The sequence below is a fragment of the Chinchilla lanigera genome, unplaced genomic scaffold (genome assembly GCF_000276665.1).
Source record: "Chinchilla lanigera isolate Chin_1 unplaced genomic scaffold, ChiLan1.0 scaffold00169, whole genome shotgun sequence".
Taxonomy (NCBI): Eukaryota; Metazoa; Chordata; class Mammalia; order Rodentia; family Chinchillidae; genus Chinchilla; species Chinchilla lanigera.
In genome coordinates this window covers 978,098-998,875 of record NW_004955570.1, presented here as the reverse complement: position 1 = coordinate 998,875, position 20,778 = coordinate 978,098, and the positions used below count along the sequence as shown (strand labels likewise).

Sequence of the window (20,778 nt, the reverse complement as noted above, 5' to 3'; positions counted from 1 at the left end):
GGGCGGGCGGGGAGAAGACAGGGTGGGAATCAGGGCTGGGAGGTACCTCAGAGACAGAGCACTTGCTTAACATAGGTAAGGCCCTGGGTTCCATCCCCAGCATTGCCAAAAATTAGTAAATAAAATCCTTGCAAGCCTATTATTGACAAATAACAGCCTTTCCTCTGGTAAGTTCTGTTATAAAATCAGTTCTTTGAGGAACCCGGTGAATGAGCCATTGAGCAAATGGCTCTGTTGATCCACAAAAGCTCCTCACAATCCATGTCTACTTCCCACTTCTGAGCGTCTGAAGGATGTCACGGTCTCCAAGTGAGATGCTTGGCAGCCAGCCCAGGGCACTGCCGAGAGGTGGCGGAACCTTTCAAGGCGTGGTCTGTTGGATGAAGTTAGGTGACATGGCTGTGCCTTAAAAGGGGATACTGGAACCTCACCTTACCCTCCCCTGCCTTTTTGTGGTACTGAGGATTGAACTCAGGGCCTTCATGGAGCTACATCCCCAGCCCTTTTTTACCATGTTGAGACAGGATATCACGCGGTCACTAAGTTGCACAGGCTGGTGGTATGCCACCACGCCAAGACATCTCTAACTTCTGTTTCCCAGCTGCCCTAACGTGAGCAGCTTTATTCTATCTACACGCCTGCCATAAGGTGCTGTCTTGCCATAAGGTGCTGTCTTACCACCTTACCATCAGCCAAGTGACCATGGACAGAGACTTCTAAAACCTTGAGCTTCAGAGACTTCTGAAACCTGTTTGTCCTTAGAAGCTGCTTCCCTCAGGTGTTTTGTTACAGTAACAGAAAGCTGACTGACATCAAGGGCAGGACACGCTAATATGTTCTCAGTCCAACCCCTCAGTATCCACGATAAGCCTTCTGGACCTACAGCTTGCTGGTTCCCATAGGGCCACCGGAGCTGGATGATGGCAGCATAGAGACGGATCATCCCAGACATGCGTTTCAGAAAGTTGTCCTGCTGTTCCACCTTGGATTCTTTTACTTGGTAGCCAAGCATTCTGTGTAGGAAAAAAAAATCACAAAGATGAGGCCAAAACAAGGGTCACAAATCAAAAAACAGCTCGGAGTATTACTGCTCCTGTTTCACACTGCTATGTACTGTTCCACCTGTAGAGTGCTTTGCCTACGAAACACTCATGTCCAGGATCAATTTACTGCATAGAAGCCCTGCAAGGTAAGCTCACAGGTAAACTCAGGAGGTAACAGATATCATTACCCATTTACAAATAAGGAAACCGATGCCTAAAGAGCTTAGATTACCTACCCAATTTTGCAAAGCTATTAAATGAAAGCAGGGATCAATTCCAAGATCCCTGGAGTCTAGATTCAGCATTTTCCAGAGCGAAGTAAATGGTTTACTGGGGGCTAAAGCCACAAATCCCAAAGCTGTCCATTTGCATGAAATACATTGTATTTTTTGACCAAATATTCCAGGTGAAGCAGAGAAGCATGAGGAGGAGGAAAACAAATCCCAATTCTATTTATACTGCACTGGTCACCCTAGGGAAAGGGAGGAGAAAAACCACCTCACCGCTGGTAGTCTTCCAGAGCCATGCCCTCCCTGAACGCTGGGTAGAAAGGGACAGAGTAAGGACACTTCTTGTGCAGGTGGGCAAGGATGAGGTCCCCGACGGTGGGGTGCAGCTCCCAGATGCCAGAGGCCACGACCGCGATGGGGAAGGCTGCTTCGTGGTGGGAGGCCACCTCCTCCTCGCCTTGTTTCTGGGAACAGAGATGAGTTCACCTGTACATCGACACCGAAAGGCTTAACGCTGCGCACTAGCCGCCTCCGCCCACACCGCTGGCAACACAGTTCCTCACCACAAACTTCTCGGCCAGCTTGTACTGCACGAAGTCTAGGCCCTGCGGGTTCTGTGTGATCGACACGCAGTGCCCACCAGACTGGATAGGCTTTCCAGACAGCAGGCTGTGGATCTTGTCAAAGATCTCTTTCAGCTTCGAGCCTGGGAGAGGGAGAGAGGGAAACGGAGGGGGAGAGACAGAGACAATGAAAAGATTCAACTGCATGTCAATCTCTTCCTCATCATGTCATCCTAATAGCATCTCGAATCCAAGCCCAGCAGCTGTACAGCAGTGTAAAGCCTAAAGCCAAACCCCAGGTGCAGAGGGACACCTGACCATCACACCCGCGTGGGGGTGTGTGTGAAAGTGCAGAAGTCACAGGTCTGTTCCCTCCCTGATTTGGGAATGAAATAATTCTGTGAGCAACACATAAGAGAAAGTGTCAAACAGTGTCCCATGCGTGGATGGTGGAGATGTCACATCTCCAGGACCTAAGGGACCTTTCCAGGCAAAGAAATTCTCCTTCTCTGGAGCCTGCCTTCCTCCAGCCTCACACACAGGCGGCTTCAGTGTCCCTGTCACACACTCTGAGGCCGCAGGGGGGCCCAGCACCTGCTGTATGTACCATAGAACAGCAACTTCTCCCCAGCCTTTAAAAAGAATTTTTTTTTGAGACAGGATATGCTAGGTCATTAAGTTACCCAGGCTGAGCTCAAACCTGTGATCTACCTGGCTCAGCCTCCCAGTGCTGGACTAGTGGTGTACATGCACCTCCACCTCACCTATGCCTGGCAGCAGGAGTCTTATGCAAGAGGCGGAGTGGACAGTGCCAAATGGAACAGTGAGAAAGATGAGAAAACAGGAGAGGAAGATTCGCCAGGATGTGAGCGACGCCTGCATGTTTTAACGTGGAGGGGACGCAGCCTGGAGGGGAGCGACTGCATCAACAGGAGAGAAAGGTGGGAATGACCCAGAGTCCTCGCGAGGACGGGGCAGGGTGGAAGGTAAAATGGGGCGAGCAGAGCCATGAGCGCCGCAGGCCTCCCAGCCGCCCTGTGTTCTCGTGTCTGTGTGGACCAGGGAAGGACAGGCGAGAGGAGGGAGTGGTGGAGATGCGGCGTGGCCGCGCAGGCGCCTCTCTCCCTGTTGCTATCAGCAGAAGCGCCGTGCATCCCACCAAGCTGTATGTTTATGTATTTATACTGTGCTCTGTTCCAGACAGAATTCCAAACAAGGTGACCTCAGTGTAACTTTGTCCTACGGCCTCTCAAGGACACAAAATGCAACTTCCCATGCCTCTTACACGACCAGCTAACAGGGACCTGGGCCGTGGTGAGAGCAGCTTCCCAGCTGTGCCAGCTTCTCTGGCCCAGGGTGGCAGTCAGTACTTAAGAAGCGTCAGTAGAGCTGTGTAGGAATAACCCTAGGGAGGGTCTCTCCTCTGCTTCTTCCTGTCTGCATCTTGACCTCTGGAGGGCATCAATGCGGCCAGCCCTAAATTAATCTTTTTTTTGGTACCAGGAATTGAACTCAAGACCTTGTGCTGGCCAGGCAGGCACCTATACCACTGAGCTACATCCCCGGCCCCTAAATTACCTTTGTTTGTTTGTTTTTCTTGTTTTTTGAGACAGCATATACATAACGAGGCCATTTCTCAGGGAAAAAAAAAAGTGGCAAGCACGGGCTTTGGAAAAGCTGTTTACAACAAAATCAAAGACCCATGTAGGTTCCCTCTGTGATGACTGTAGCAGTAACTGTCCATTTTACACCTAAGAGTTGTCCTACATAATTTATGATTACTGTTGGGCATGGTAGTGCACATCTGTAATCCAAGCACTCGGAAGACTGGGACAGCAGGATCACTGCTAGCTTGAGGCCAGCCTAGGCTACATAGTGAGTTCAAAGCCAGCCTGAACTATGTAGCAAGACTCTGTCTCAAAGAACTGAATACATACATACATAAATTTATTACTACTAACATAGGTTATTTAAAAACCAGTCAAGGCCGGGCATGGTGATGCATGCCTGTAATCCCAGCACTTGGGAGGCTGAGGCAAGAGGATTGTTTTGAGCTTGAGACCAGCCGGGGTTACAAAGTGAGCTCAAAGTCAGTATGAATTGCAAAACGAGACCCTGTCTCAAAAAAACTGAAAAAAAAAGGAAAAAAAAAAAATCAGTCAATGGGCAGGTATGATGGCACACACCTGCAATCCCAGTACTCTGGGAGGCTGAGGTAGAGGGTCATAAATCTGAGCCCAGCCTGGGCAGCTCAGGGACTTAGTGAGACCTTGTCTCAAAATAAAAAAGGATGTAGATCTGTGTGAAGGCCATGGGTTCAATCTTGAGTACCACACACACATACAAAAAAGTCAACAGACACATAGTTACTACTCTATCACCTATGCACCAAAGAAAAAGGGGAGAAACACAGGCTATATAAGGTTTATACACACCTGCAGCGACACGCAGCATTTGCGTGAACATATCTTTTCTTTCTCTGTAGTGCTGGGACGGAAGCACATGCTAGGCAAGGGCTCTGCACTGAGCTGCACCTTGGCCTGAACAGTGTTTCACAGGCACCTTAGCTGTGGCTCGGCAGTACTGTGTCTGCAACACTGAAACCTGAAGCAAAGGGTCCTGTCCCCGACTTCCTGACCCACCTGCAATGGTGGAGATCTGGCTCACAGGGATGGTGGCGGCCTTCTGCAGGCCCATCTTTATCTTCTTGGTCTGCCAGAGGAGAACAGTGACAAGGCAGAGTGTGCTGAAGGGCCAAGCAGATGCCCTGAGGATTAGGGAATTCCAGGGGCAACTGAGGCCTGCCACCCTGCCACCCACTGCTCCTTACCTGTGTGTCCTTGCTGCTGGTCAGACCCTCAAAGGCTGACACGCACTGGGCAGCCGCATCCTGCAGCTGCTGGTACCACTGCATCGTACTCTCCTGCACCTTCACCTGCAAGCCTGGGCAGCAGAAGACAGACTTCAATAGCAGTGAGGGTTCAGAGCCTGTTACAGGGGCTGGAGTGTGGCACTCACTCCTGATGTGAGCGCTGCTTTCATGAGCGCAGTAACATTGTGAAATAGGTATCGGGATTAGCTCCAACTCATGGATAAAGGAACTGGTACGGAAAGGTTAAATGCTTCGCCACAGCGACAGTGCTCAGAGGTAGAAACAGACTTCTCTGCTCAGGCTCCAGAGCCCGCCTCCAAACACTAGGCTCTACACTTCTCACACATACTAAGTGGACATTACATACATCTGTACCTGTTTTCTCAAAACGCTAAGCACCAGCATTATTCTAGATGTAGTGGGAATAATGCATCTGCTAGAATCGAAGACTGTGTCCATACCACACCCACCTTCACTCTGAGTCCTGCCCAAGCTCTGGCTGGGACCTGCTGCCTGTGGAGTGGCCCCCAGCCGCCCCTGCTGCGCTTGTGACTCCTGGAGCTTGGCCTGGGACGCCTCCTCCTCCTGTCTCTTGTCCTGGCAGGCTCTGCTGATCTCTTGGCCCAGGCTGGTGCACAGGTCCCGCATCTCCTGCAGGGCCCGCTCGGCTTCAGCCTGGTTCTCCACCGTGGGGTAGCCACTCTGCGGAGGGAGGGACATGGGGCGTGGCAGTCAGTCCCCAGGGGCCCCTGAGGGTTCAATCATACCCCACAAGGTGAGGGACTTCTGGCCTGGGGCGGCTGGGCCAGCCGAGAACCTGCGCTGGGCATGTTCAGACGCATCGCTTCCTGTCTGCTGAAAGATCTACCACTGCACCCCAGGTATCTGAGCTTGCAGGCTCCCAGCGAACTGGCCAGAGTCATTTCTTGAAAGTTTGCAGGGATACAGCTTAGCGGCACAAGTATAAGTCCTCAGTTTGATTCCCAGTACCAAAAAAAAGGTCCAAAAGTTTGTAACAAGGACATCAAAGTCTGTTCTAGTATGTATGTTACAAATATTTCCTAAAAGCTCCAGTGGCGCCACCCTTAGCACAGTACTTATACAAATGTTTCCAAATTTGTAATATTCTCAATGTTTGTTTTCATATCAACTTTTCCCTTATGACTTGTTTTTATTCCTATGCTTACAAAGAGTCTCTATACCTTATACTTTTAAATTTAAATACCCAAGAAATATGGGATAAGATGAAACTGTGGTATAAATTCAATCTTTATGTATCAATCAGTTCTCTATATAATTGATCCTTCCTTTACTGATTTTATATTTTGTAGTCCTGGGAATCAAACACAGGCCTTGCACATACTAGGCAGCCTACCACTGAAATCCATCCCTAGCTCCAGAAATTGGTTTTAAAATATATATGTATGCACATATACATATTCACATACATATTCATATACACATATTCATACTTATATTTTCATATGCATATATTCATATACATATGCATGTACACATACATGGTCTGGCTTCCCTCTCTTCTTTTTGTTTTTGCAACGCTAGAGATGGAGCCGAAGGCCTTGAGCATGAGAGGCAAGTGCTGCCCACTGAGCTACTCCCCAGCCCTGACAGTCTTGCCACCTGTTCACAGAGAGACGCGGTCCTGGCCCTTTCCTTGAAGATGTAAAGTGTTAGCTGGGGTTATAGCTCTGTGGCACAGCACTCGCCTAGTACATGGGAAGCCTAGGTCTGACCACAAGCACTAAGAAACATTACTACGTGTATCCACATACACACATAAAATGGTAATATTCAGTCATTCTCCACATAATGACGGTTCTGTCAAGGACAGATGGTATAGACAGGAGGGGTCCAATAAGATTCTGTCAGCTAATGACTCTTCTAGGTTTGTTAAGTGCACTCTATGTTTGCACAACTATGAAACTGCCTAACAAATTTCTCAGAAGGTGTCCCTGTCATTACACAACACACAACTATGTGTTAATTACCTACAAAAATCTTCCTGGGCTTGCTTATTCCATTCTGCTAATTCTCTGTCTACTCCTTGGCAAGAACAAATTGCTTTCACTTTTACTACGCTGGTAACACAAGTCCTTCATCACTAATCATCTGGAGATGGCCTAATATGTTTTGGGGCATATTTCATACCTGACTTTGTCAAACTTTCAGAAATATTATTAACCCAATCATTCAAGTTTCAATGATTGATTGATTGATTGATTGCTGAGACAGGGTCTTGTTATGCATTTCAGACTGGCTTTGAACTCACTTTGTAGCCCAGGCTGGCCTCAAACTCATGGCAATCCTCCTGCTTCAGCCTCCTGAGGGCTGGGATTATAGGCGTGCGCTACCACACCCGACCTTAAATTTCGTTTTATAAATCTAAAATAACACAGCATTTCTATTATGTAAACCACATCTATTTTGTGTTCAATTATTTCTAGGTATTTTATATTCCATTGTATTTGTAACTTCTTTTCCCAGAATATTTTGAATTTTGGTCACATTATTTAAAAATGTCAACCAGGAACAGTGGTGCACACTTTAACACTTTGGAAGGCTGAAGCAGGAGGTTCACAAATTTGAGTCATACCTAGGCAATTTAGCAAGACCCTGTCTCAAAATAAAAATTAGCCAGGGATATAGCACAGGGGCACAAGTGCTTGCCTGGTAGGTACAAGGTTGTGAATTCAACTCCTGGTACCCAAAAAAACAAAACAAAAAACAAACAAACAATAAAAATAAAAAATAAAAAGGGCTGGGCCTGTAGTTCAGTGGTAGATGCTCAATCCCCAAGGATGAAGAAACCCAAAAAAGTCATGAATGATGCTGGCAGGACAGATGTCTAATTTCCATCCACAACAGAAAACAAACAAATAAAAAACTTAAAAAAAAAAAAAAAAATCAAAAACGGTGCCAAGGATATAGCTCAGCAGCACAAGCACCTGCCTGGCAAGCATGAAGTTGTGAGTTCAATTCCCGTTTTTTTTTTTAAAAAAAATCACAACAGAAAACTATGCACTTATATGAAAGTTGCATAAAGAAATGATTGCCACCTTACATGCTGCTAAGCACTGATCTGTATGATACACTGCTTAGTACAAAAACAGCAAGGCACGGAACAGCAGGTGACCTTTCATCCTGGGAGTATTGGATGGCATCAAATTTGTGATCTTCTTGCCTCAGCCTCCCGAGTGCTCGCATTACAGACTTCACTACCACACTGAGCCTTGCTTTCATACTTAAACAACAGACATAATATCCAAAAGCTGAAAGAAACTGTCTTTTGCAGAGAGGACAAGAACAGAGTAGAAAATCGGGCACAGTGGCACACCCTGCAATCCCAACACTGCGGAGGTTGAGGCAAGAGGACAGCAAGAAAAAGAAGCTAGACTTCTCTGCATATACTCTGTTTTGCAGCTCACACTTTGGAAATCTGTCTTATATCATTATAAAACAAAGTTAAATCCAGTTGAAAAAAACTTTTAGATCAAAAGCAAAATGAAATAAATAACCCTACCCTTTCAAGTTGGTAACTTTTTTGTCTGTTTTTGAGACAGGGTCTTGCTATGCAGTTAAAGGTGGCCTTGAGCTCACTTTGTAGCCCAGGCTGGTCTTGAACTCACAGTAATCCTCCTGCTTCAGCCTCCCAGGTGCTGGGATTATAGGCATGCACCACTATACCTGGCTAGAAACAAAATTTTTTAACTTAAGACATAAAATAAGAATCAAAGAAAAAAAAAAAAAAAACATATGAAAATGTTACTATGAGGGGCTGGGGATTTAGCTCAGTGGCAAAAGCGCCTGCTTGGCAAGTACAAGGTCGTGAGTTCGGTTCCCGGTACCAGAGAAAAACGGTACAAAAAAAAAAAAAAAAAAAAAAAAAAATGTTACTATGGTTGCCTCTGGGCAAGGAGGTGACAGCAGCAACTATTGCTTCCTCTAGGAAGCAGGCATTACTTTGAGGGGTGGAACCCATAACCTGGCACACTCTAGGTGAGTGCTCTGCCCCTGAGCTGCACCCCAGCCTAGGTACTGCTTTTCAATCAGAAAACACACTGCACTTCCGGCCCCCACTCCAAGGCAGAGGAGTCCCTGGGTTGCCCTCACCTCCGAGGTGGTGCGGATGATACTGGAGATGAGGCTGCATAGCTGGTTGCCACGGGTGCGGAAGGCCGCCAGGTCGACCTGCAGCAGGTCCCTGTGCAGGTCAGAGGCACTGCAGGCAGAGGCTTCGAGCTCCTGGTTGAGCTGCAACACCTCCTCCTGCAGGGCGTAGAGGTTCCGCAGGCGGCCCTGGCCCTCCTCCTTGCGCAGGCGCTCCTGCTCCTCCTTGCGCAGGCGCTGCTGTTCGGCCTCACGCAGTTTCAGGTTGAGAATCTGCACAGGGCCAGCTGGGGTCACCAGGGCTCCTGCCTAGACTGCCTCAGAGTGGGACCAGGACTCCCAAGGCTGGACACAGAGGCAGGGCCGCAAAGCTCACCCCTTGGGCACAGAGATTCTGCCCACTGCCCACCCCTAGCCACTGACCTTGGCTCGGTGGTGATGCTCTGCTTTGAGCTTCTCCTGGTGGCCCAGGGCTTCCCTGGTGCTGCATGGAAACAGCGGAGAGGAAGAGGTAGGGGTGCTTGCTAGGCCTGGGCTCCTCCCGCAGGCTTCCTCACTGGACTGCACGGGCCACTTGCCAGTTAGAAGCTGCCCTGCCAGCTCTGAGGGCTTCAGCTCTTTCCTTCCCAACACCACGGCGGGGGAAGCGGGGCTCACCTCCTCTCCATCACCTCTTGCAGCTCCTGGAACTCCTTGTGCTGCTTCAGCATCTTCAGCTCGTCAAAGCGCTTCAGCTGTTCCGACGCCATCTCCGACAGGGCGCGCACCCTCTGCTCCTGCTCCTCCTGCCACTGCCGCAGGCCCTCCTGGAAGGCAGCACCCCTACCCTAAGACCGTCCCCACGACACGCTCCCCTGCCCTCCGCGACCCTCCCCTCAGCCCTGAGCTCCTCAGAGACCATGAGGGCCCAGACTCATACGCCCACTCCTGGGGACCACTGAGGCCTGCTCTCTTGTGGGTCCAGCCTGCCCCACGTGGTAGCATTCTAGCACGCACTGGGAAGGGACAGGTACTTAGGAATGTACTTCAGACACCATATGCTATTTTTATCTTGTAGTACTGGGGATTAAACACAGGTGCACTATAGTAGGCCCCCCTTTCTCTCTCTTTTTTTTTTTTTGTCTTTTTGAGACAGGGTCTTGCTATGCAGTTCAGACTGGCCTTGAGCTCACTTTGTAGCCCAGGCTGGCCTTGAACTCACAGAGATCCTCCTGCCTCAGCCTCCTAAGTGCTGGGATTACAGACATGGGCCATCATACCCAGCACTCTTATTCTATTGTAGTTTTGTAAATACACTGTGTGGGCTGGGGGATATAGCTCAGCAGCAGAAGTGCCTGCCTGGCAAATGCAAGGTCCTGAGTTCAATTCCTGGTACCCACCCCCCCCAAAAAAGGTAAATACACTGTGTTCATCTCTACCTTACTCCCAGCCCCTCCTCCACCTCCACTGAGCAGAGTCCCTTTCCTTACACCTCAGGAAAAACACCTAAGGGTGTCTGCATTTCTCTCCATGAGAACACTCTCATGGTTTTAAGGGCAATCTGGTATTTATCAAAATTGGACAGTGCACTTATCCTCTGGCACTAGCTCTATTTTAGCAATTTATTCTGAGGAAAAACTTGCACACACGCGCAAAGACCTACAGGCGTGGATGTTCCCTGCAGCCTTGTTGCCGAAGGTGACGCAGCTACATGAGGGGAGGGCCAGGGACGAGGAAGTCAACCCCGTGCAGCCGAAGCGCGGGGCACTCGGGCGGGCTCCTGGAGGGCGAGCTGCTGCTGGACCACCGGTGTGGACACGTACCTGACCCCCCTGGAGCCAGTGCGTGGACACGGGGATGGCCCAGTCTCGGGCACAGGCCCGGCACACACGAGGTGCTGGGGGACACTTAGCACCACAGCAAAAAGAGAAAGAAGCCATTTTCTTCTACTATGAAACTTATTTTAAGCTTTCAGTGTAAGACGGCAAACTGAACGCAAGCCCCACCTCTCCTCTCCTCCGAGACCCACGAGAGCGGGAGCTGCCAAGTAAGAACGACACGCCGGAGCCGGGGGGGCGCAGGCAGGGCCCGTCACACGCTGCGAAGACAGGGAGCGCAGAGAAGCGCAGCAGTGGAGCAGAGCCCAGCAGTGCCAGCACGGAGACGCGCACGCGCACAGGACTGCCACGAGGGGAGCCCGAGACCGGAAAGGCCAGGTCTGACGTGCACAGGCCTCCTGGGGCAGGGCTGAAGAATGAGCTGAGTGCGGGCCGACAAAACAGCCAACTCGGGCCACCACCGCAGTCAACAGACCGATCAGCGAAAACCAAGGCATCGGTGCTGTTTTAAAAACACCTGGCACGTCGTCACCCAGCGCTCCGAGTCTTCCGGCCTCTATCAGCACTGTGGAGAACTGAATGCGGCCACAATACGCCAGCACAGGCTTCGGAGGGGAGGTGTGAAACGGAAACGCAGCTCTGCCATCTTCTCTTTGGATGCTTGCGTTTTATTTTGAGGCAGGGCCACATCCTGCAGTCGAGGGTGGCCCGGAATCCCCTCTGCCGCCCAGGTTGGCCTTAAACTTTTGATCCTCCTGCCTCAGCAGAGACAGCTGGGATAAGAGCCATGCACCACCACACCTGGAGGAGAATTCTTGGTTTTGAAACCTGACAGCAACGCCGAGGAAGCCCAGGACACACAGGCAGAACAGAGGTCCCAGCGAACCTCCAAAGCCAGACAGGGCAACCACTGTGAGGACTCCAAGCACAGCAGCCCCACGTGGGAGCCCCGGCCGAGCGGAGGGACCCTGATGCAGGACAGTAGGGAATGCTAGCGGCTTCGAGTCTCAAGGTTTGGGACGGTCAGGTGGAGACCCTCACTCCAAGCCAAAGACAAGGAGTTGTAAAAATGGAGAAAGAAAAATGGGGGGCTCTATAAAAGAAAATCAGGAAGCAGCACAGGAGAGGCGGGGAGAGAAGGGTGGGAAGGGTGGGGGCTGTCCAGGCATGAGCATGTCCTCTGGTCTAGGAGCTGGTTTTCTGCAGAGTACTCAGGGAACTGAGGTCTCAAAGCATAGTAACACTGTCCTGACTTTTCTACTTGAACCCCTGGTCTGACCACTGGTAAGTAACCATCTTTACTTTTGTGGGGCTTGTTTTTTGACACCGAGTCTTGCTGTGTAGCTCAGGGTGGGCTTGAACTCAGGATGGAGCCCAAGCTGGCCTCAAATTTGCGGCAATCCTTCTGCCTCAGCCTCCCAAGTCCTAGGATGACAGGTGTGCACCACCATGCCTGGCGGTAAGAACCACCTTTCTTTTTTTCTGGTAATAACCATCTTTAGATATGTGTGGAATTTCTCAGGAGGCCGAGGCAGGAGGATTCTTGTGAGTTCGAGACCAGGCTGGGCTACAAAGTGAGCTCAAGGCCAGTCTGAACTGCACAGCGAGACCCTGCCTCAAAAAGACCAAAAAAAAGGGTGGAATTTCTACATTGTATGAGGAGATCAAGATGAACAAATGGAAAATGAGGAACCTCAAGAAAAAAATATTTCAAAGAATACAAGCGAATCTAAAAAAAAGCACTCTAGCATGATTTAAAATGAGTGTAATGCTCTGAAAAAACAAATGGATAAGAAGAAAATGCTCATAATAAGGAGGCTGAGGCAGAAGAATCACTGAGCCCAGGAGTTTGAGGCCTGCCTGGGCAATATACTGAGATCTCACCTCAAATGGAAAAAGAAATGCCTGTAGCCCCAAACTTGGGACGCTGAGGAAGGAGGACTGCTGCAAGTTTGTGGCAGCTACTCACTATGTAGGCCAGGCTCACCTCGGACTCATGGTGATCCTCCTGCCTCAACCTCCTAGGTGCTGGGATTACAGGTGTGTGCCTGTAAAGCTAGTATGTGAAACAAGATCTGATTTTAAAGAGCTCACTCTAGACCTCTATTTTTTTTCTGCAAGTATTGGGGATTGATGCCAGAGCCTTCACATTGAGCTACATCCCCAGCCCTTATTTTAATTTTTATTTTGAGACAGAGTCTCACTAAGTCACTAAGGTGTCCAGGATGGGTTCAAACTCTTGATGTTCCTGCCTCAGCTTCCCACAGTGTTGGGATTCTAGTCATGTGCCACATACCTGGCTTGACCTCTACATTATGCTATTGCACCCAATGAGCCCTGGTGGGTGGGACACCAGGATCAGCACAGCAGGCATCCCTACACCCTGGGGAGCTGAGGTAAAAGTGGCTCCCTCAGACCAGGCCTGCCACGCGTCACGGGGTCACTTACTGTCCCCCGCATTCTGTGCACCAGTTCGTACATCCGGATGCAGACTTCCACATTGATCCCACGAGAGGACTTCAACACCTTGGATTCTGTAGGCTGAGACTCCTGTTTGCCCTTGAGACAGAAGGTGGGAAAAGAATTAGGATTTATTTTATTGCACTGATTTATTCATTTATTTATTTGGTACTGGGAATTGAACTCAGGATTTATCCATCTATTTATCTATCTAGCTGGGGATATAGCTCAGCAGCACAAGCGCCTGCCTGGAAAGCACAAGGTCCTGAGTTTGATTCCCGGTACAAAAAAAAAAAAAAAAAAAAGAACTATTTATCTATCCATCTATCTACCTGGTACTTGAATCCAATTGAACTCAGGACCTCACGCTTGCCAAGCAGGTACTTATGCCACTAAGCTATATCACCAGCCCCAAGAATTAGGATTTTTAACATGGTAAAGTCAGTGCCATGTCTTCTACACAAAGATCAGATCCAACCTGTGAACATCCATACCAAAGACAGCTTAGGTCAGAAGCATGTGCCTTCCATGACACCAACCTTGTTCAAACTGTTTTCTTTAATAAACCGAGCTTTGTTGCTTTGGGTTGCTTTCTACTGTTTTTGATCTGGCCTGCTTGCCTGCTGTTTTATTCTGCCCGATAAACGTCCCCTTCTCTTCTGGTGCGTATCCACCTGTCCACACCCCCAAACTTCGCTCCTGGCCTGAGAGGTAACCACAGGACCAGCCTAACCCTGAAGTGCTCTCCCCTCTGGTACGCAGCACCCACCTGAACAATGATGTCCATGCCCCACGCCAGGCTGGGGCCATCCGTGAGCCTGGCACTTTCTTTCTCAGGGGATGCTAACCTACAACTTAAGTGTGGGACTCCCATGAGGACAACCTGCCACCCAGTGCCTGGCTACAAGACAAAACTAAGAAGCGTGTGGAAGAAAAAAAAAGAAGAGTGTGGAAGAAAATAAAAAGAAGACTGGAAGAATGGAGAGATGGAAGGCAACCCACTGCGTTTGGGTCACTGGAGAGAGTCAAAAATAATGCCAGGGAGCAATAAAAACACTGACTTTCTAAATCGAAACCGCTCCCAATTCCCTTCTGCTTAATTCCTAATGATAAAATAAGGTAGTATATAAAATCACTCAAGGAATTACGTGGCTGGGCGTGGTGGCACATTCCTGTAATGCCAGCACTTCAGAGGCCGAGGCAGGAGGATCACTGCGAGTTCAAGACTAGCCTGGGCTACAAAGTGAGTTCAAGGCCAGCTTGAAGTGCAGAGCAAGACCCTGTCTCAAAAAGACCAAAAAAAAAAAGGATGTATTTAAATTCAAAGAATTATGGAATGTTATATCCAGAGAGGACCAACAGCTGAGTCTAGTGCCGGATTTACAGATGTAGAAACTGAGGCACCCAGAGGGGAAGCAGCAGGATCAGCATCACAACTGCTGGCACTGAGAAGCTCATCATACTGACTTTTTAAACACTTTTAAATAACTGTAAGTCACAGAAAGTTGCAAGAGTATGTGTATAGGGCCTGTGCATGTTCTTTCAGTCTCCTCCAAACACACCATCTTTCAAAAATATACAGTAATATCAAAACTAAGAAGTGGGCTGGGGATTTAGCTCAGCGGCACAGCACTTGCCTGGCAAGCGCGAGGTCGTGAGTTCAATTCCCAGTACTGGAAAAAAAAAAAGAATAAAACCAGGAAGAACTGGGCATGGTAGCACACGCCTGTAATCCTAACACTTGGGAGGCTGAGGCAGGAGGATTGCTGTGAGTTTGAAGCCAGCCTGGGTTACAAAGTGAGTTCAAGGCCAGGCTGAATTACATAGTGGAACAGTCTTAAAAAAAAAAAACAAAAAAAAAACCCACACACAAAGAAAACAAAACAAAAAATTTTGAAAGAAACTGGCCCTGGCCCAATCCAGAGGGCCTATTCAGATTTCGAAAGACTTTGTGTTTATTTACAGTTTTGTGCAATTTTATCACATGTAGACTTGTGTAGACATAAGCACACTTTATACACATAAATCTTGCCTCATGATGGCACACACCTATAACCCCAGCTACTTAAGGCTGAGGCAGGAATGTCACCAGGCTTGAGACTGGCCTGGGCAACACATCAAGATGTTGGTTCAACATAAAATAAAAAGGGTTGGGGAAGTAACTCAGCGATCAAGTGCTTGCTTAGAGGGCCTGGATTCAAGCCTCAGGACTGCCAAAAAACAAGCATAAAACAGGTCTGGTGGTAAGGGAAAAGCTCTGTATCTCTTTTTTCCCTTCACTCCTAGAGATTGAACTCTGGGTCTTGCACATGTTAGGCAAGTGCTCTACCACTGAGCTACATTTTTGGGACTTTGTATTTATTTTGTTTCGAGACAAGTCTCAGTAAGTTTTACCCTGGCTTTGAACTTGCAATCCTCCCGTCTCAGCCTCACAAAGAGCTGGGATTGCAAATATGCACCACACAGCCCAGCCCGTACATCTTTGTGGCCAGGCCACTTCCTCTCTGATCCCTAACCCTTAATCTGTTCCCCAGCTCTACAATGTTGTTGGTTCAAGAATGTTAAACGGGGTTGGGGATATAGCTCAGTGGTACCTGCCTGGCAAGCATGAGATCCTGAGTTTGATTCTTGGTACCCCCCCAACCGACAAAAAAAAGAACGTTAAACAAGTGGCATTATACAGTAATAAACTTTTGAGATGAGCTCACTCTTTCCTGAACTCCACACACTATCCTTGTGGGGGTGGAGCTTAGTCACGTCAAACTGACTGGCTCGGGAGCTGCCAAGGGGACTGGGAAAGCACAGAGCTTTCCGTGCCGGGCGTGGCGGCGCACACCTGCAATCGGGAGGCTGAGGCAGGAGGATTGTTGCAAGGTTGAGACCGGCCTGGGCTACAAAGTGAGCTCAAGGCCAGCCTGAACTGCAAAGGAAGACCCTGTCAAAAAACCACCAACAAAAAAACCCTTCCTCTTCTAAATTGTGGGCATCAGGTACTGTGTCTCAGCAATGGGAAAGCTGATAGATACAACCCTTGAAATCTATCCATGCTGCATATACTGGAGATTCACATCTTTTTATCGATGGTAATAATGTCATGATATGGATAATCCAAAACAGTGTGTTTAACCATTTACCTTGCAGTTTTTGGATCTTACAACTAAAGCTGCTATGAACAATTTTTTTTTTTTTAACAGTGGCAAAGTTTATTCAAAAAAGTAAAAGTAAAGAGTGGGAGAGAAACCAGCTCTGCAGAGTGAGCTTGGGCCAAGTAAAGAGAAAAAGAGGACAAGAGCAAAGACAAACGTACACGCAGTATCTAGGAAACACAGCGTGGGCTACTGCGGGAAGCTCCGACAGCCTGCTCTGAGCACTAATGTACAGCTTGTTACTGGAATGCAAGTTTTGTTTTCTCCGATGGAGATACCCAGGAATGCAACTGCTGGGTGATACAGTTAAGAGCATGTTGAATTCCATAAAAAATGGCCAAACTATTTTATCTTTTATTTTGCGGGGAGAAGTTGACACAGGGTTTTGGTATGTATTTCAGACTGGCCTAGAACTCAGTATGTAGTCCACACAGGTCTTGAACAAGCAGTGATCCTCCTGCCTCAGACTCCCCCCTGGGATTACACGTGTGCGCCATCATGCCTGGCCTGCCACATGGTTTTCTGGAGCACGGAACCATTCTCTGTCTCAATCCTAAACCTGTGTGATCCAGATCCTCCATTCCTCACCAGAATTTGGTGATACAGCTGTTTTTATTTCAACTCTTCTTACAGCTGTGTCATACTTCACTGCACTTCTGATTTTCGTTTCCTACCAGCTCATGTTGGACACCTTTCCACATCCTTCTTGATCATCTTACACTGTTTTAGATGAAATGTTTGGTCACATCATTTGCCCCTTTTCTAAAAATTTTGAGAGCTTTTTATATAATATATTCTAAGTATAGAGATGAAATTTCCAACTGCTTTCTCCCAGTTTGTATCTGTTTATATCCTCTTCAAAGACTTTTTCACAGAACAAAAACTGTCATTTTAACAAGGTCCAATTTATCAATTTTTCCTTTTACAAGTTATGCTTTATATTTTATTCTAGTAGGCTTATTGCTTTATCTTTAAGTCACTGATCGTTTTGTAATTTTTATATCACATACGATGTTTAGGCCAGGTGTTGTAGCAAACACCTGTAATCCTAGCACTCAGGAGGCTGAGGCAGGAGGACAGGCACAAGTTTGAGTCCAGCCTGGGCTATATAGTAAGTTTAAGCCAGCCTGAACTACAGACCAAGACTCTATCTCAGGGCTGGGGATATAGCTCAGTGGCACAAGTGCCTGCCTGCAAGCACAAGGTCCTGAGTTCGATTCCTGGTACCCCCCCCCCAAAAAAAAAGACTCTGTCTCAAAAAAATTAAACCACACTAAACATGATATGAGTTTTATGTCCAGGTTCTTTTTTTTCGGGGGGGGGGAGGGCTATGAGTTTTAGTTGTTACAAAAATTGCCCAGGATGATCTCGATCTTGTAATCCTCCTACCTCTGCCACCTGAGCAGCCGGGATTACAGATTAAACCACTACAATCAGTAAGAGAGGTAAATGTAAGAGCAAATATAAATTTTACTCTAAACCTTTCAGCAGCCAATAGTTAAACAGATACAATATTCCTGAGAAAAAACAATCCAGTTGCTCATGGAACTGATACCTGTTCTTGGTACCAGTAATGGGGGTTTTCTCCACAGCTTCCTGAGAGAACACTGACTGATGTATTAAACACTAGCCCCTGCCCCAGCTGTAACGTGAAACAACTGTTACTTCCTCCGGAGAAGGTCACTGTCATGGGACAGCATTGAACACTTCAACTCTGTAGCCGCCATGTTTTGTCCTAGGCTAATTCAGCTTTACCTTGGGTACATCCAGAGCTGTGGGGGAGGCTGGAGAGAAGGCAGCGCTCTGGACGGGAGATCTGGGGACAAGTGAGGGTTGGTCTAGAGCAGATGCCGATCCCGAGGACGATGTCTCAGGGGGAGCGAGACTCTCCTGTGTGTAGGGTAGGACATGATCCACCACCCATCCAGAGTAAGGAGACAGCTTGGGAGGAGACAGGCATTCTTCTAGAACATCCTAGGGAGAAGAAGAAAGCTGAGCACAACCTGCACGTCCACCAGTCTAACCATAACCCACCATGTGCCTCACTGAACATCTCTGAAGGTAATAAACTCGCCCCAAAGGCCTGAAGTGACTGTACTGGCAGCCAGAGATGGACAGAAAGCACAGTGGTTCCACGCTAATGACACTGGTCACAATACTAAACAAAATCCAAATGGCCAGGTATGGCGGCACACACCTGTAATCCCAGCACTTGGGAGGCTGAGGCAGGAAGAGTACTGTGAATTCAAGGCCAGTCTGGGCAATTTAGGGAGACCCAGTCTAAAGGAAGGAAGTCTAAAGGAAGGAAGGGAAAAGAAAAAAACTGCAAGCAGGATAAAATGGAAACAAAGCTTTGTAAATAAGGAAGGAGGAGGGGTTGAAGGGAGGTGGGGGGGAAATGGGGAAAAAAAAGGAATCAAGATATAGCATGTACAGGTATGAATTCCCTAAGATGAATGTGACCATTATGTATATCTAAATTGTACCAATAAACTCAATTTTTAGAAAAAGTTTGTGTGGGGTATGGTGGTACAGGCCTGTAATCCCAACCCTCAGGAGGCTGAGGCAGGAGGATTGCCATTGAGTCTGAGAGCAGGCCTGGCTATAGGGTACTCAAGGCCAGCATGAACTACACAGGGAGACCCTGTCTCAATAAAACCAACAAACAAATAAAAAAGCGTATTAGAAATAATGTTGAGATGATGCCTTTTACTCATTCCTTATACCAAAATAAATTCCAGAGGGAAAATACAGAAAAAATACTAGAATGAAAAAATTCAACTGAAATATACAATTTGTCTAATACATAAAGAAATTGTTTAAAAAAAAAAAAAGAAATTGTACAACCTTAGAGGGGAAAAACACCAAAATCCTACATGAAAAATATACAAAAGACATAAGCAGGCAATTCATAAAGTTTTTCAAAAAATGACTCAAACAGCTGGGCTTGGTAGTGGATGCTTGCAATCCCAGCACTCAGGAGGCTGAGGGAGGAGGACTGCTGTTAGTTTGAGGCCAGCATGGGCTACGTAGTCAGTTCAAGATTAGCCTGAACTATATAGCAAGACCTTGTCTCGAATAAACAAACAAGCTGGACACAGCGGCACATGCCTGTAATCCCAGTACTTAGGAGGGTGAGGTAGGAGGAGTTCAAGATCAGCCTGAGCTATATAATGAGTTCAAGGCCAGTCTGAACCATATAGTGAGACCATCAAAAACAAACAAACCAACAAACAACGCAAAAACAAGATGACTCAAACATATGAAAAGACATTCAACTTCACTAAAGAGAGAAAACGCACAGTGAACTACACTGAGATTTCAATCTTCCCTATTAGATTAGCACAAATTAAGACGTATAATAAAGCATGCTGTAGAAACAGATATAAATTGTGTTTGCGTATGTGTGTGTGTATCTAAGAAGGCTGTAGGCAAACAGGCACAATCCTGCGTTGCTGACTAAAAAAAAAAAAACTGATATATCCATTATGCAGGGAATTTGGCAATATATGTTGCCAATTTGGATTTACTTTTTGACCCAGTAATCTCACTTCTAGGATTGTATCTTAAAAATATACTTCCCACAAATAAAAATATATATGCACAAGGTTATTCACTGTAACACTGCAAATTACTGGAAGGAACTCAGTACCCACAAATAGAGTGGTTGAATGAACTATGGAACTCCCACACAGTATAATGCAACCAGAAAACAAAAAACCAAATAGGGAGTGAGCTAGGATACATTAAGTAAAAAAGACAAGTACAAAAATTAGCTGGGGGAAAAAAAAAAAAATTAGCTAGGTGTGGTGGCACACGCCTATAATCCCAGCACTCAGGAGGCTAAGGCAGGAGGATCACTGTGTGTTCTAGACCAGCCTGGGCTACAAAGTGAGCTCAAGGCAGCCTGAACTGTATAGAGAAACCCTGTCTGAAAAAAAAGACAAAAGAATGAATGAATGAATGAATGAATAAATAAAACAAAAATTATTTTTAAGCCTCATGGGTCAGAGATATAGCTCAGTGGTATAAGTGCCTGCCTGGCAAGCACAAGGTCCTGAGTTCAATTCCTAGTACACACACACACACCAAAAAAAAAAAAAAAAATCATAAAATTCTGGGGGATATAGCTCAGTGGCACAAGCTCCTGCCTAACAATTAATTAAACAAATATACAATATAACAATAGTAATGGATTATAGCTCTTTGAATTAAATAGGAACTTTAGTCCACAAAAAATGTAGATGGAATGGGGACCATACAAGATTTGGCAACATCTTAGAGGTTAAAAGTATCAATGAATGCTTCAGGCTGAAGAATGGAAGCCTGATGAGGAAAAAGGATACTGGTGTAGAGCCGGGCATGGTGGCGCACACCTGTAATCCCAGTGAGTTTGAGGCCAGCTTGGGCTACAAAGTGAGTTCAAAGCCAGCCTGAACTGCATAGTGAAACCCTGTCTCCAAAAAACCAAAGAAGATATTGGTGTAATCTATGCAAAAACCCACAAAAGGCCAGGCAT

General features: G+C 47.2%; 1 protein-coding gene across 2 annotated transcripts in view; it reads right to left on the bottom strand.

The window, feature by feature from the left end:
- The window catches only part of Gle1 (GLE1 RNA export mediator), a 34,259-nt gene that overhangs the window by 5,650 nt on the left and 7,831 nt on the right, over window positions 1-20,778 (bottom strand). For both annotated transcript variants that reach the window (XM_005413558.2, XM_005413557.2), the window contains exons 2-12: window positions 18,015-18,233; window positions 13,102-13,212; window positions 9,494-9,642; window positions 9,260-9,320; window positions 8,840-9,109; window positions 5,179-5,410; window positions 4,667-4,779; window positions 4,479-4,548; window positions 1,837-1,979; window positions 1,547-1,737; window positions 884-1,013 (exon numbers count right to left, since the gene is read on the bottom strand). In XM_005413558.2, the coding sequence (XP_005413615.1) occupies window positions 884-1,013; window positions 1,547-1,737; window positions 1,837-1,979; window positions 4,479-4,548; window positions 4,667-4,779; window positions 5,179-5,410; window positions 8,840-9,109; window positions 9,260-9,320; window positions 9,494-9,642; window positions 13,102-13,212; window positions 18,015-18,233 (1,689 nt within the window). The remainder of the gene's footprint in view (window positions 1-883; window positions 1,014-1,546; window positions 1,738-1,836; window positions 1,980-4,478; window positions 4,549-4,666; window positions 4,780-5,178; window positions 5,411-8,839; window positions 9,110-9,259; window positions 9,321-9,493; window positions 9,643-13,101; window positions 13,213-18,014; window positions 18,234-20,778) is intronic.